This window comes from Chiloscyllium plagiosum, unplaced genomic scaffold (genome assembly GCF_037043375.1).
Source record: "Chiloscyllium plagiosum isolate Xiang-an unplaced genomic scaffold, Cpla_swu_hap1 HiC_scaffold_26, whole genome shotgun sequence".
Lineage (NCBI taxonomy): Eukaryota > Metazoa > Chordata > Chondrichthyes > Orectolobiformes > Hemiscylliidae > Chiloscyllium > Chiloscyllium plagiosum.
Window position 1 is genome coordinate 43753503 of NW_028270164.1, and position 14514 is coordinate 43768016.

Here is a 14514-nt window from a genome sequence, read left to right on the forward strand (position 1 = left end):
ATTTGCTGGCATTTGGCCCGTATTCCTCCAAACCTTTGCTATTCATGTACTTATCAAAATGTCTTTTAAATGTTGTATCTGTACCTACAACCACCACTATATCTGGTACTTCATTCCACACACGAATCAGTCTGTGCGTAAAAGAAAAAAGTTGCCTGCCATGTCTTCCTTAAAACATTCTCCTTTCACCTTAAAAATATGTCCCCTTATCTTGAAATACCCTACCCTAGGGAAAAGATACTTCCTGAAGAAGGGCTTATGCCCGAAATGTCGATTCTCCTGTTCCCTGGATGCTGCCTGACCTGCTGCGCTTTTCCAGCAACACATTTTCAGAAAAGATACTTGCCACCTTGCCTATGCCCCTCATGATTTATAAACCTCTATCATGTCCCCCCTCAACCTCCTATGCACTGGTGGAAAAAGATCCAGCCTATTTTTATATCTCCAACTGCTTCGTACCCATCGACAACCTGGTGAATATTTTCTGAACCCTCTTCAGTTTAATAAAATCCTCCTGATAGGAGAGTGATCAGAACTCTACACAGTACTCCAAAAGAAGCCTCGCTAACATCCTGTACAACTTCAGCATGACATCTGAGAATTAAGGTCTAAACAATGAGTGCAAGCGTGCTATACACCTTTTTAACCACCCTGTCTACCTGTGATGCAAATTTCAAAGAATTATGTACCTGAGCACCTCGGTCTTTCTGTTCTCCAATGATATGTTGGCCCTGCCATTAATTGTGTAAGTCCTGCCTTTATTTATTTTACCAATATGCAATACATGTACTTTACATTTATCCAAATTAAACTTCATTTGCCACTTCTGTCTACTGACTCAATTGATCAAGATCTCTCAGTGGACAGTAAAGAAGGTTATTACAATACCACTAATTTTGCTGTCATCTGGAAACTTACTAACTATGTCTCCTATATTCTCATCCAAATCGCTTTTATAAACTACAAACAAAAGCGGACCGATCCCCATGGAACACTGCTGGTCACGGGCCTCCGGTTTGAAAAACAACCTTCCTCCTCCACCCTGGTGGGCCAAGTAGCCCCTCTCTGCACAATCTGGATTCTGTGACTCTATATCAATCCTTATGTGTGCAAGTAACAACTTCTCAAGATTCAAGGTTAACAGTTGATTTCATTTTCATTGCAGTTGTTGATGAAAGCTTGCATGCTGTCGTTAAAGATTTATGGAAAAGGAGTGCAAGGAAGTAATAATTGATCCTCCAAATAACTTGTAACAAAAGTGTTATTTTGAGGCAGTAAAGCAAGATATAGGGGCTAAGACAGAGATAAATTGCTGCGTTTGTGAATGTAAAATGGGAATAGGAGCTGGAAGCTGGCTGTTTATGCATTATATTACTGTAATAGTTACTTTAAGCATTGCAAGGCTGCAGCGTCGTCTTAGTTGAATAAGATGACTTGTATGCCAATCTTGATGATCAGTGCTTGATTGTCTTCAAATTTCTTAATCTCTGCAGCTTTTAATATACTATCATCTTTTTACTAGCTTACAAATGCCGCTATATATTTTAATAAGAGTTGTCCTCAAGATGCTTGAATTTGTAAAATATAGAAGAAAAGAATTTTTATATTAATTCTTAAAAGTCTATGCTTCTCTTCATTTTGAGTATATACTGCATTTTTTAAACCAATGTACAGTTTCATTCCAGTGGTTACAGGAGTATATTGTTTATATGGCTGACTGTTCTAAACACTTGGAGTTGGAAGAACTGAATATTCAGTTTTGCGTGTCAAACTGTTTAAAGAAGCAATGGAGCTAGTTGCATTTAAATATCTTTAAAAATACACTGACCTTGTGGCAGGTAGATTAAGATGTTGAGTTAATAGATGGCAGATCATTGATCTGATAGAGTTCTGGATGTTGAATCATTGAATATGTTTAAGTCTGGGACAGACAAATTTTTGTGGGATATGAAGTGATTTGACAAGTGGAGTTGAAGCCCATGAACATCCATGATTCTTTGTGAACTAAGAGCTCATGTGTAAAGAGATAACATTGGCGTTGATAGAAAATTGGCTCGCTAGCAGGAAGTAGAGAGTAGGTATAAATGATTTTTTTTCCAGGCTGTCATAGTCTCATGTGTGCTGCAGGTTGGTACTAGGCATCAACTCTTTACAGTTCATAGAAAGAGTTTGGATGAAGAAATCAAAGGTATGGTAATTTGATGACAAAAAATGGGCAGCAAAGTGATTTGTGAAGATGGTATAAGCAGCATACAAAGGAATAAAGCTTGTTTTTGGGCAAAGGTCTGGAAAATGGAGTACAGTATGGGAAAATGCAAAATTGTCCACTTTGACAGTAATAAATAAGCATATCTTAATGGTGAGACGTTGCAGACATCTGAGATGCCGAGAGATCTAGGCATTCTCATGTATCAATCACCAAAGTGTGCAGGAATAGCAGGTAATCAGGAAAGCTAATAGAATGTTTTCCATTTCAAGGAAAATTGAATGCCAGAGTAGGGAGATTATGCTTCAGTTATACAGAACATTGGTGATACTGCATCTGTGGTATTGTGTATAGTACTGGTCACTCTACTTGGGGAAGGATGTTAATGCATTGGAAACAGTTCAGAGAAGGTTTCAAAACTAATACGTGGAATGAGTGGATTGCTTTGAGGAAAGGTTAGAAAGGTCAGGCTTGTATCCTTTGGAGTTTAGAACAGTCGGAAGTTATTTAATTGACACTTAGGATCTTGAGTTAACTCGGTGCATTTTGAAAAGATGTTTTCTTTTGTGGGAAAGTCATGAACGAAGGGGCCACAGTTTTAAAATAAGCCCATTTGAAACAGATGAGGAAATATTTTTTGAAGGTTGTGCTTATTTGAAATTCCATCCTTCAAAAGTCATAATGTGGAGGGACTGGGGTGGACAAAGTTAAAATCACATGACACCAGGTTCTAGTCTAACAGGTTTATTTGGAAGCACTAGCCTTCAGAGCACTGCTCCTTCGTCGGGCATAATCACCTGATGAAGGAACAGTGCTCTGAAAGCTAGTGCTTCCAATTAAACCTGTTGGGCAATAGATAAAAACAAGGACTGCAGATGCTGGAAACCAGAGTTTAGATTAGAGTGGTGCTGGAAAAGCTCAGCAGGTCAGGCAGCATCCGAGGAGCAGGAAAATCGACGTTTCGGGCAAAAGCCCTTCATCAGGAATAGAGCTTTTCAGGACATGGTTCAACAGCTTCAGGGCAGAGGAGATGACCTGGGGATTGCAGTGAGAGAGAGACTCGCTGAGATACTTGTAGAGAGAGGAGGAAAACTTCTTCAAGGCAGGCATCCTTGCAAGAGGATTCGCAGTAGGGTTAAAATCAACCAGGTAAAAACAAGGACTGCAGATGCTGGAAACCAGATTCTGGAGTAGAGTGGTGCTGGAAAAGCGGAGCAGGAAAAATCGACGTTTCAAGCAAAAGCCCTTCATCAGGAATATTCCTATTCCTGATGAAGGTCTTTTGCCCGAAACATTGATTTTTCCTGCTCCTTGGATGCTGCCTGACCTGCTGTGCTTTTCCAGCACCACTCTAATCTAAACTGTTGGACAATAATTTCGTGTTGTGATTTTTAACTTTCTCCTTCAAAGGGCAATAGATGCAGAGTCTTTAAATATTTTTAAGGGATAATTGATTACAAGGGGATAAAAGATTATTGGGGATCCAAAGGAATGTACAGCTGAGGTTAAATGAAGGTCATCTATGATTTCACTAAATGCTGGAGCAAACTTGAAGGATTGGATGGCATAATTTTCCTTTTCATGTATTTGTATTGACAGAACAAGTTCAACTGGCCTATTTCTTGTGTTGAATTTTGTCAGTTACCACAACCTGTTGTCATGTCCAGTTAGAGTGGAGTCACTGGTTATTGGATTTGCTCATGGTGATCATTAAATTAGATGGAAAACCAGCACAGTATAATTTATAAGTACTACACATGTTCTAATAATGAAGTAACTTTGCATTAGTTGTGACCATTGTTTGGATGGAAGTGGAGGAAATTAAAAATGTAAGCAGAATTGACAACTTTTAGTTTTAAGGGCATAATTAAAGCCTTGGTTTGCAAAGTTGGCTTATTTAAAGAAAATGTGTGAAAAATCTGCTCAAGTGCAGATGTAGAAATGGGAAGCTCGTACAGTTCTTGACCTGACTACCAGTTATGCAGATTAGATGTGGCCCTGCATCTTTACTCTCCTTTCCCACCTGATTACCTTGGAGTCCAAAATGGGCTTTGAATTTGAGCTGAAAAACTATGGGACTAATTATCCTCTCTTGCTTTTTACATTTTTGGTTTGGGCAGGGAACCATTCACCATTGTGCTAACTTTCTTCGAGGACAAACTTTCTGTAGTTCTGGAACCACATATGTGGATGTGTGTAAATAGGGGAGGCGAATGGCATTCTGGACAGCAGCATCATCCATGTTTCGTCCAACTTTTGATATGACTGAAGTTGGAAATTGTCATGTGGAAGAATAGCCAACCCATGTTCTACCTTTATCATTACTGGAACAGCACTATCTATTTTATCCATTCGTTCTAAAGTGAACATGCATTCTCTCCACCACCTCCATTGCTACCAATATCTGTTACTTGTCTCCAATAGGTGGTTGTGAAATACTTTAAACCAATAGGTGCAGTCAGTGGCATTCTAGGCACCCAGGCTATTGCTATGGCTCAAATCCCACCGTGTTAGTTGGTGAAATTTGAATCAGTGAAAATCTGGTATTGCAGGTTAGCCTAATGTAAGGAGGAGAAAGTGAGGGCTGGAGATCAGAGCTGAAAAATGTGTTGCTGGAAAAGCGCAGCAGGTCAGGCAGCATCCAAGGAACAGGAGAATCGACGTTTCAGCTTATGCCCGAAACATTGATTCTTCTTGGATGCTGCCTGACCTGCTGCGCTTTTCCAGCAACACATTTTTCAGCTTAGTCTAATGTCAGTCTTGTAACCATGGTTGATTATTGTAAAAACCCATTTGCTTTGCTATCCTTTAGGGAAGGAAATCTGTCATCCTTACCTGCTTTGGACTGCATGTGACTCCAGACACTTGACAATGTGATTGCCTCTTACTGCCTCTGTGAAAAGGCTTTTGCAACCCATCAGTTTAAATGGCTGATAGGATTGATTAGTAAATGCTGGCCCAGCTAGTGACACACACATTCTATGAAAGATTTTTTTAAAATTCACACACAGTGGTTATTAGGGAAGGGTTTTGAGGTCTTGCACTAATGACAGTCTAAGTGATGTGTAACTTGGGGAATTTGCTGATCAAGGTGAATGACTTTACAGTTTTTATATATTGCAGTGCAGTTTCAAGATGCTGCTGCCAACTAAACTATAAAAGAAACCTGCTGTGCATTTGCATCTAAATTTGGCTGTCATTCTGATTCATTATATATTCAACATTGAAGTGACTTCTTTGAGTCATTATACTGCGATGTTCAGTTTTGTGACAGGTTGGACAACCAGAACAACCCATCTTCGCCATAACCTTTTCTCCTATTCTTAACAGAATTTTCTAAGGTTGAGTGATACATTTCAGTCAAGACACATTTTTCAAGATCTGTCAAGAGCCCAGTGATACAGAATAATTGTTGATGGGAGTCACTTCATTGATTCAAATTAACGTGTTCTGACGTGTTAGGACACACCTCTAGTGCAAATGGAACTTGATCCAGACCTTCTGACTCAGTAGTAAGGGACACTACCACTGAGCCTCAAGAGTCATTATATCGTTGTATAGGATTCCAATGGATGAAAAAAAAGTTTACTGTTAAGATTAAAGAGATGAGATAATCTGCTGTTAAATATGTTTACTAAATTAACTCTTCTTTTTAATGCCTTTGGTAGCAGTTAATGTTTGAAAGGTCAGGGATATCATGCCTGCAAAGATGCTGAAAGCATTAGACAACAGTTAATATAGCTTGTGGGATATTTTTGAGTTGTAAATAGCTTGACCTTTTTTTAAAAGGGTCAATCTTCCTAAAATACTCTTGATTTGAAATAACATATCGTCCCTGATACTGCCTGTGTGTGTGTATAAGTTTTATATCTGTAATATCCCATGTGAAGATTATTTTAACTTTGTATTTTTGCTCATAAGGCCTCTTCCTTAGAGTATGGGGTGAGGGTTTTGGTGGGAGATTAACTCTTGCTTATGTTGAATGTTGATTTATAATCTTTGTGCTTGTAGATTGACTGACTGATTGCAGTCATTTGGGTTGTACCATGGCTTCAGGTGGCGGTGATGAAAACCCTTTCAAAACAAACCCAGCTAACCTGCATAAGAAGCGTTGTAGGCGCCCATCAAGACCAGTAACAGGTGAGTGTTAGTCTTTTGGTAATCAAAACAATTGTGAATCCTAAAAAATACTTCTGTTGGAAGAAAAATGTCTGAATACCTTAATTGAAGTAAAGGAGACATGAAAAAATGACATGCTTCACAAAAGTCCATGTGGTAAGCAGTTAGAACCAAATGTTTTATATTATATTCTGGTCGTATGATTTTAAATATGCATGAAAAATAATGTTTTATGATATATTCTGTCTTCTGTGGGGTTTGAGATCTAACTGTTGAAATGACAGGTTTATGTACTGTTCATATGTCATCCCACAGACCATTTCTGATTTGCAGAAAATATCTGAGCATTTAGTTCCCATGTGTTCACAACAGTTTGTCTGCCTTTCTTCACTTGATAATATGCTGTTTGTTGGCTAGACTGATGCATGAAAGATGGTAACTGCAAAGTAACAGTGGCCATTATTATCCATCCAGACAGTAAAACAGACCGTTGCATTTATAAAGGGGAGAGAAGAAACTTGCATTCTCCTGCATATCTCCCTTCTGCTCATACAAGGCTCATCCCTATTTAGCAAACAATAGTTATGAATATTTTGGATTTACTAATTGCTTGGCCTTCCTAAGTGTATATACGCTAATCTAGAGTTTCGAACTGAGATGATATTGTTCTAAGATTCCTAGTATGGATGCATATTCTAGACAAACTGTATTAAGTGTACTTACTAAAAAAAAATTAGGTTCATTAAAACTCATACCTTTTCTCATAGCATAGCATTAAAACTCATAAACACAGCCATCTGATGAAGGAGCAGTGCTCCAAAAGCTAGTGCTTCCAAATAAACCTCTCGGGCTATAACCTGGTATTGTGTGAATTTTAACTTTGTATACCCCAGTCCAATACCAGCATCTCCAAATCATAACCTCAAAGGAAAATTTATGCACAGATAGCTGTGGTTTTTGTCACCATCTCGTCTTAAATGGACAAGGGGATGTGCAACCCGTTCAATTTTCCCTTCAATGCAGCTTTTAACTTTAGTTAATTTAGTTAACGTTGGCCTGCTGAACCTTTGAATGTCCTTTTACCATCCATAAACATCTCAAGGCTGATTTGATATTTCATTGACTATGTACTGTGGCAAACACCTTACAACATGCTTCTGCACAAGGAGATCCTTTTTGAAGACTTTATAAAAATGTCTCCAAGGGATATGTGTTACGACACAGGGTAAACCTTCCTGCAAAATTTTAAATCAGCAACACAGAAAAGATTTATCCCATGCAGTAATCTGTAAAAATTTGAGTGGCCAAGAATTATTTAAAGTATAACAGAGAATAATTAACTAACCACTATTTACAATTTCTTGCTCTAACCTATCTTTTACCTTCCCTTGTATAATACTAGTCCGATAAAATTCCCAATTAAGATTTACGAAAGAACACTTCTTATCTCAAAATCAGGCAGCTTTCGTTCTTCTATTCGGATCATCTTGTGTTGTCTTTCCTTCTTAGGAATTTATGCGTCACAGGTTACTGATCGAAAAGTAACTTTTAGGACAGCTATTTTCAGGCAGTAGGCTTACATGCTGGGCTTGTCAGTTCTTCTGTCAGCTGTTCAATTTTTCCCAGTCTTCCACCATCAAAGCACAGGATTGGCTTTTACGATTGTCAATATACTAAATTCAAACTGGATTGGAGTTTGATATTTTTTGGGGTATAATTTAAACTGGCTGAATTTGAATTTGTTTCCAGACAATGAGCTAATTGAGTTGTTTGAGCAAGTGTTACATTGTTGCCTCAGTGGGAACACTTGGTGCTGTGTCCGGTAGTTCTGCTGCCTTTAACTCTCTTATAGTACACCCACATCTTCATAACACATGTTAAAAGTGTCCCCTAATTTGTGTTTTGTCACGCTTCTGTAATATTTGTAGAACACCAATAATGTGTCTGCTACAAGTTCTGTTGCCTTTAAGCGCACGAGATATTTAGGATATCCATGGTGATATATGCCAATAGTTTTCCTTTGTTCATTCAATATGATCTATTTCTGCCTTTTTCTGGGTTGGCAAAATAGAAAGTTTGAATGTGTTTAGTAACTGTCCTTTATCAAATGGTATAGTTTAAGGAAAAAGCCACTTTCTTCACACTTGTTTCTATTTATGTTTATTTGGGACATGACTCAAAAAAAAGTGCCAGTACTAAGTCATTAAAGTCCCTGTGTAGTGACAAGCCTGCAGGGTCATGTACATATGATATACTATACAGGGTTAATTTCGCAACCTTTGGTCCAGTGCAATGTATGTTGCTCACCTTTTCTTGTTCTGGTTTTTGTCCCGTATTCATGAGTGGGCTTCAGCATTGAACACTCGTGAGCTTTCAACTTCAGTTTTTAAAACCAATGAGCCTAAGCTATTTTTCACCTAATATCAGAATGACCAGGATAAACCAGGAAATTAAATGTTTTTATATCGGTGCATTTGTAGTTGGAAAGGTATGGGCTAATCTGAGATATTCTGCATTTTGAGTTATAAAAGGTAGATTGTGCCTGACTTATTAACTTGAACATTTTTTCAAAATGTTAGTGTGCAAATAAAAAGTTTTGTGGATGTTTGTGAATTTTCAGAAGGTGTTTGATAAGTTGCAGCAAATTGAAAACGAAGACATTGATATTAGAAACAATGTAATTCTATAAGTAGCTGGAGAACAGAAAACCAAAATGATCTTATGGATTGGGTTTATACGGCTGGTGCCTTCTGAGATCTGTTTTGGGCTTTCTAGATTTACATGTTGGCACTCTGAGGAAGCTTGGTAACAATTTGAGATTTAACTAAAATGGGAAACTGCTGAAAAATCCAGAAATATAGTTCTCAAAATGAACATTGAGAAAGAAATATGAAATAGTAAATTTGGAAAAGAGAATAGTGAAAAGAATTTGGTGTGGAATGATAAGAGCCTTAAGATATTTTGGTATGCACTTGCAAATACCTGGATTGTTGGAAATACAGATCAGTGGGGTTTTTTTGTGACTATATGCAATGGACAGTGATCCACTTGTACAAATTCATCATTAGTATTTTCTAAGATACTGGGAACCTCCTGTGCTGAAAACTCACTTACTTTGAGTGTCTAGCAGTTTACATAAAATAATTGAATGACATTCAAGCACTGGTGAGCAGAGGATGAAACAATTACTTTTCTGATTGAGGGTTGCTTGAGATTTTCTAATGGATTGCTTTATGGTTTACAGAGACTATAGTTCAATCTCAATGACTCATTCAGACATTTGTCCTTCATGGAAGGAAATCTGCCATCCTTCCTCAGACTGACCAACGTATGACTCCAGGCCCACAGCAATGTGCTTCTTGAATCTTAACTGCTCTCTGAAATGGTTTAGCAAGCTTGTCTGTTCAAGCACAATTAGGATGGGTAGCATATGCTGACCTTGGCAGCAATACTCAGATCCCATGAAAATTAATAAAAAGCTAAATTAATTAGGTGATGCAGTCAGATAATGGCAATGTCTTCTGTAAGAGTATTGACTGGGGAAAGTTAGACACTCTCAGGAACAGGGTTAGAAGGTTTCATCAAAAAAGTCAGTACTATACAACTCATCATTAAATGTAAATCCACAGCACTAATTTCTTGTTAATGTAGATTTTATTTCTAGAAAAATCTACATAAAATGCATGGAAATTAGCCCATGCTTTTCCAAAATGTTTACTAATTAGAAATTTAGCATTAGGTCCTGCATGATTGATTGAATTAAATTATTTTCAGGAAATTAGTGTGTAGGGAATTTTTAGAACCAGAGAAGTATGTAATTTATTCAAACACAGAATTAGGGTGTCGCTGGCTAACTAGCATTTGTTGCCCATCCCTAATTGCCCTGAGGGCAGTTCAGAGCCAACCACATTGTTGTCAGTCTGGAGTCACATGTAGGCCAGACCAGGTAAAGATGGCAGTTTCCTTCTCTAAAGGGCATTTGTGACCCAGATGGGTTTTTTCCAACAATTGGCAATGGGCTCATGGTCATCATCAGATTGTTAGTATTGAAATCAAATTCCACCATTTGCCATCGAAGCTGGCTCCCCAGAACATTATCTGGGTCTCTGGATTAAGAGTCCAGCGATACTGCCACTAGGCCATTGCCTCCCTCTTAAATTGGTGAAAGACAACCGGCATAAGTCGTGACAAAACCTTTTTCAAAATAACTAACATACAAATCTTCTTAATACTCAGTAACTAACATACAGTCTCCTGAACTACCTTAAACACCATTAAAGATTGGAGAGGGCATAACTAATGGGTTTCCACGCATATTAAGAAATCTGGGACACCTTAACCAGACAGTTGTTACCTCGTCATCTAGACTCGACGTTACCTTGCTCTCTCTCCATGGATGCTGTCTTACTGGCTATGGGTCTCCAGTATTTGTTGTTTTCAGTACAGGTTCCAGCATCTGCTGTAAATTTTTTGTTTTGGATTTTAAATCTCAGATTTAAAATTTGCATTGCTCATTATGTAGGATCCACAAAGTAATTTTGGCAAGTACAACAGCTCCTCAATATATGCTGTCTTAATCTAGATATTACACATTGCTTTGCAAGAATTTCATTACCTTATTACCTCTCCAATCCCAGTTAGCCCATTTGTTAAAAAGTTTAAAGCCATTCTCTTTCTCCCTTGCCATCTCCCTGTACGCCCACAGCTATCTTTCAGTCACCGGTTAGCACCCTGCTGTCACATACTTTCTTAACTGCTGCTCCATTCATGTGTATTGCTGCTGGGCTCATGTCACCAGCAAGCACATGCTGAATAGCTCTGCACCAATTCTTTTTCATTTTATCAGGAAAATGTTTTTTGGGTTTTTCCTAGGTTTGTCATTTGGGGATGGTTTTGCCTACCACCCTTCTGTATTCTATTTTGATTTGTTTTGTGTTTCTTCTCTTTACTACGTCTTGAGTCTGACTGAAGCATGTCACCCACCCAAATGCAGCCACCAGCAAAATAAAAGCTAAGTCTACACAAACTTGATAAACAAATATAACCTCTTACTAATGTTAATGGACTGGTTATTCTGTGAGCAATCAAGTAAACCCAGTGGGGTAGTTGACTCCATTACATTTTTAGATTGCAATATTTTTCTATACCCTTTATGCTAGATGGACACAAAATATTTAGGTATTTTGAATCAGCATTCTTCATGTTGGAATTGAATCCCCTTTGAATGATTTAGTTTCAGACATTGCCACGCTACGTATCAAATGTTGAGGAAATCCAAGTATCCACTTAAATCAGTATGAACTTGGGTACAACTGCAAAACTGAGCATTCTGGTCAAAATAGCTAATATTTACTGATCCAGTTTTAATAATTGTGGCTTAATAGTCGTCTGTGCAAATGTGTCATTTTTACTGTTTGCACTGAATTGTATTTGAGGATGTGCTGCATTGTGTTCAAATGATCTTTTTTTTTCTCCTCTTCATTCATCTCAACCTTGATGAAATATAGTTTCCTTGGTGCTTACTAATTTCCTTTTGACAGAAATATCTGTAATTTTGAATCATCATTCATGTTGCCTAAAGGTTGTGCATGCACACAACCTCAAACATAATTGAGATTCTGCTTTTCCAAGCATATCTTGGTTGTTTGAGTGGAGTGGCAGTTTAGCTAACCATCTGCTAACCTTTGGCTTTTAGAAAATGTGAAGGGTAGACAATATGAAAGACTTCCTTATGCAGTATTCTGTGAAAGCCCTAAGTGAAATGATACTGTTCAATTGTATTCCTTATTGATTGATGTTTTGTGGCCTAGTTGTTAGACTTCAGTGTAGGTAATAAAAAAGATTGCACTGATGTCAAGTAGAATAGTATTGGTATGGATTTGGTGTGCTTTCTTTTTTGAAACCAAGTAAAGCTGGTCTATTTCACATCTAAATCATCTTGCAGTTGACACCAAGTTTAGAAAGTAGATATTCATCAGCGTGGACTTCCTTTAGTATTATTGTGGTGGTAAGATGATGGTCAGTGAAATTCCTTTTGTGCTAATCTTTTGTGCCTTCTGATTAAGACTTGAATTATCCATTGCGTCTTAATACTGTGTACTTGACAATAACTACACAAAGAATTGATATTTACAATATGAAAATGCTGTATTAGACTTTGACTTTTATGCTATTTTTTTGCCATACCATCATACTTGGAGCAAATGACGACAGTTTTGAGGACGTCTAAACCAGAGTGGATAGAGGGGAGCCAGTAGATGTTGTGTTTGCACTTCCAGAAAGCTTTCGACAAGATACTTTACAAAAAGTTGTCATAGATAAGAGCCTTCGGTATTGGAGTTAGTACATTGACATGGAAAGAGAATTGGCTAATGGGCAGGAAATAGTGAGGTTCTTTTTCACGTTGGTGACCTGTGACCATTGGGGTTCCGCGGAGATCACTGGGAACTGTTTACAATATATATCTTATGACTTGCAGGAAGGGTGTATATGTACTCTTGTCAGATTTTCAGACAGCGCAAAAATAAGGCAGGTTGCAAAAGGGGTGCAAACAGAGGTACTGATAGGTTAAATAAGTGGGCAAAATGTTAGCAAATGGAGTCTAATGTGGGGGAATAAGAAGTTAATTTTGGAAGAGAGAACAAAAGAGCAGTATCATTTAAATGGAGAAAAACTGCAGGTTGCTGTGACACAAAAGGACTTTGATACTTGTGCATGAAACACAAAGCTAGCACACAAGTTCAGCTTATCAGGAAGGTTAATGAAATGTTAGCCCTTTATTTCAAGGAGGTCAGATTATAAGAGTACGGAAGTCTAACTGCAACTTCACAAGGTGCTGGTGACACCACATCTGGAGTGCGGTAAGCAATATTGCTCCTGTTATTTAATATTTAATTTAAAGCAGTTCAGACAATGTTCACTAACATGATAACTGGTATGGAGGATTTGTCTTAGGAGCAAAGATTAAACAGATTGAGACTCTACTCATCAGAATTCTAGGATATAGATGCTAAAAATAGGAGGGGGTTGGGGGTCGTGGGAAGAGAGAGAAGTAAAGTGGCCTTTTTGATTAGGGATAACATTCGGTTGTACTTTGGATGTATTCCGAGGAATATCCTCTATGAAATTGTTTGGATGGAACTGAGAAATCAGAAAGGGATAGTCACATTATTGGGATTGTATTGTAGGCTCCCCAGTAGTCAGTGGGAAATTGAGAAGCAAATTTCTAAGGAGATCTCAGATATCTATAAGTAAATTGGGTTGCAATGGTTGAGGACTTTAACTGTCCAAACATAGACTAGAACTGCTAAATTGTTAAAGGCTTGGATGGAGAGGAATTTAAGTGTGTATAAGAAAATTTTCTTCAGTATGTGGATTAACCTACTAGAGAAGGAGCAAAACTTGACCTTCTCTTGAAAAATAAGGAAGTGCAAATTATTGAGGTGTCAGTGGGCGAGCACTTTGGGGCCAGTGATCATGATTCTATTAGTTTTAAAATCGTGATGGAAAAAGATAGACTGGATCTAAAGTTGAAGTTCTGAATTGGAGGAAGGCCAATCTTGACAGTGTTAGGCAAGAAAAGCTAATTGGGAGAGACTATGGAGGCAAAGTGGCTCAGAGATTAGCACTGCTGCCCCACTGCGCCAGAGACCCGGGTTCAATTCCAGCCTTGGGTGACTGTCTGTCCAAGTGGAGTTTGCACATTCTCTATGTCTATGTGGGCTTCCTCTGGATTCTCCGGTTTCTTCCCATAGTCAAAAGATGTGCAGGTTAGGCAAGTTGGCCATGCTAAATTGCCCATTATGTTCAAGGATGTGTAGGTTAGGTGCATTAGTCAGGGGAAATATAGAGTAATAAGGTAAGGGAATGGGTCACACTTTGGAGGGTTGGTGTGGACCTGATGGGCTAAATGGCCTGTTTCCACACTATAGGGCTTCTATGATTGTTTATGATTTGCGGATAAATGGGTGTTTGGAAAGTGGGAGGTCTCCAAAAATGAGATAACAAGAGTCCAGATGTAGTATATTCCTCTTAGTGTGAAGGGCAAAGCTGATACATGTAGGGAATGCTGGATGATTTAGAGAAATTGACGCTCTGGTCAAGACAGGAGGAGGCATATGGCAAGTATAGACAGCTGGGATCGAGTGAACCTCTTGAAGTATAAGGGCAAAATCAGGAGACGAAAAAGG

General features: G+C 38.2%; 1 protein-coding gene across 3 annotated transcripts in view; it reads left to right on the forward strand.

Moving 5' to 3' along the window:
* The window catches only part of LOC122563274 (bcl-2 homologous antagonist/killer-like), a 44719-nt gene that overhangs the window by 2998 nt on the left and 27207 nt on the right, over positions 1-14514 (forward strand). For all 3 annotated transcript variants that reach the window (XM_087973662.1, XM_043716957.2, XM_087973663.1), the window contains exon 2: positions 6218-6346. In XM_087973662.1, coding sequence (XP_087829788.1) covers positions 6253-6346 — 94 coding nt within the window. In that variant the 5' untranslated portion in view covers positions 6218-6252. The remainder of the gene's footprint in view (positions 1-6217; positions 6347-14514) is intronic.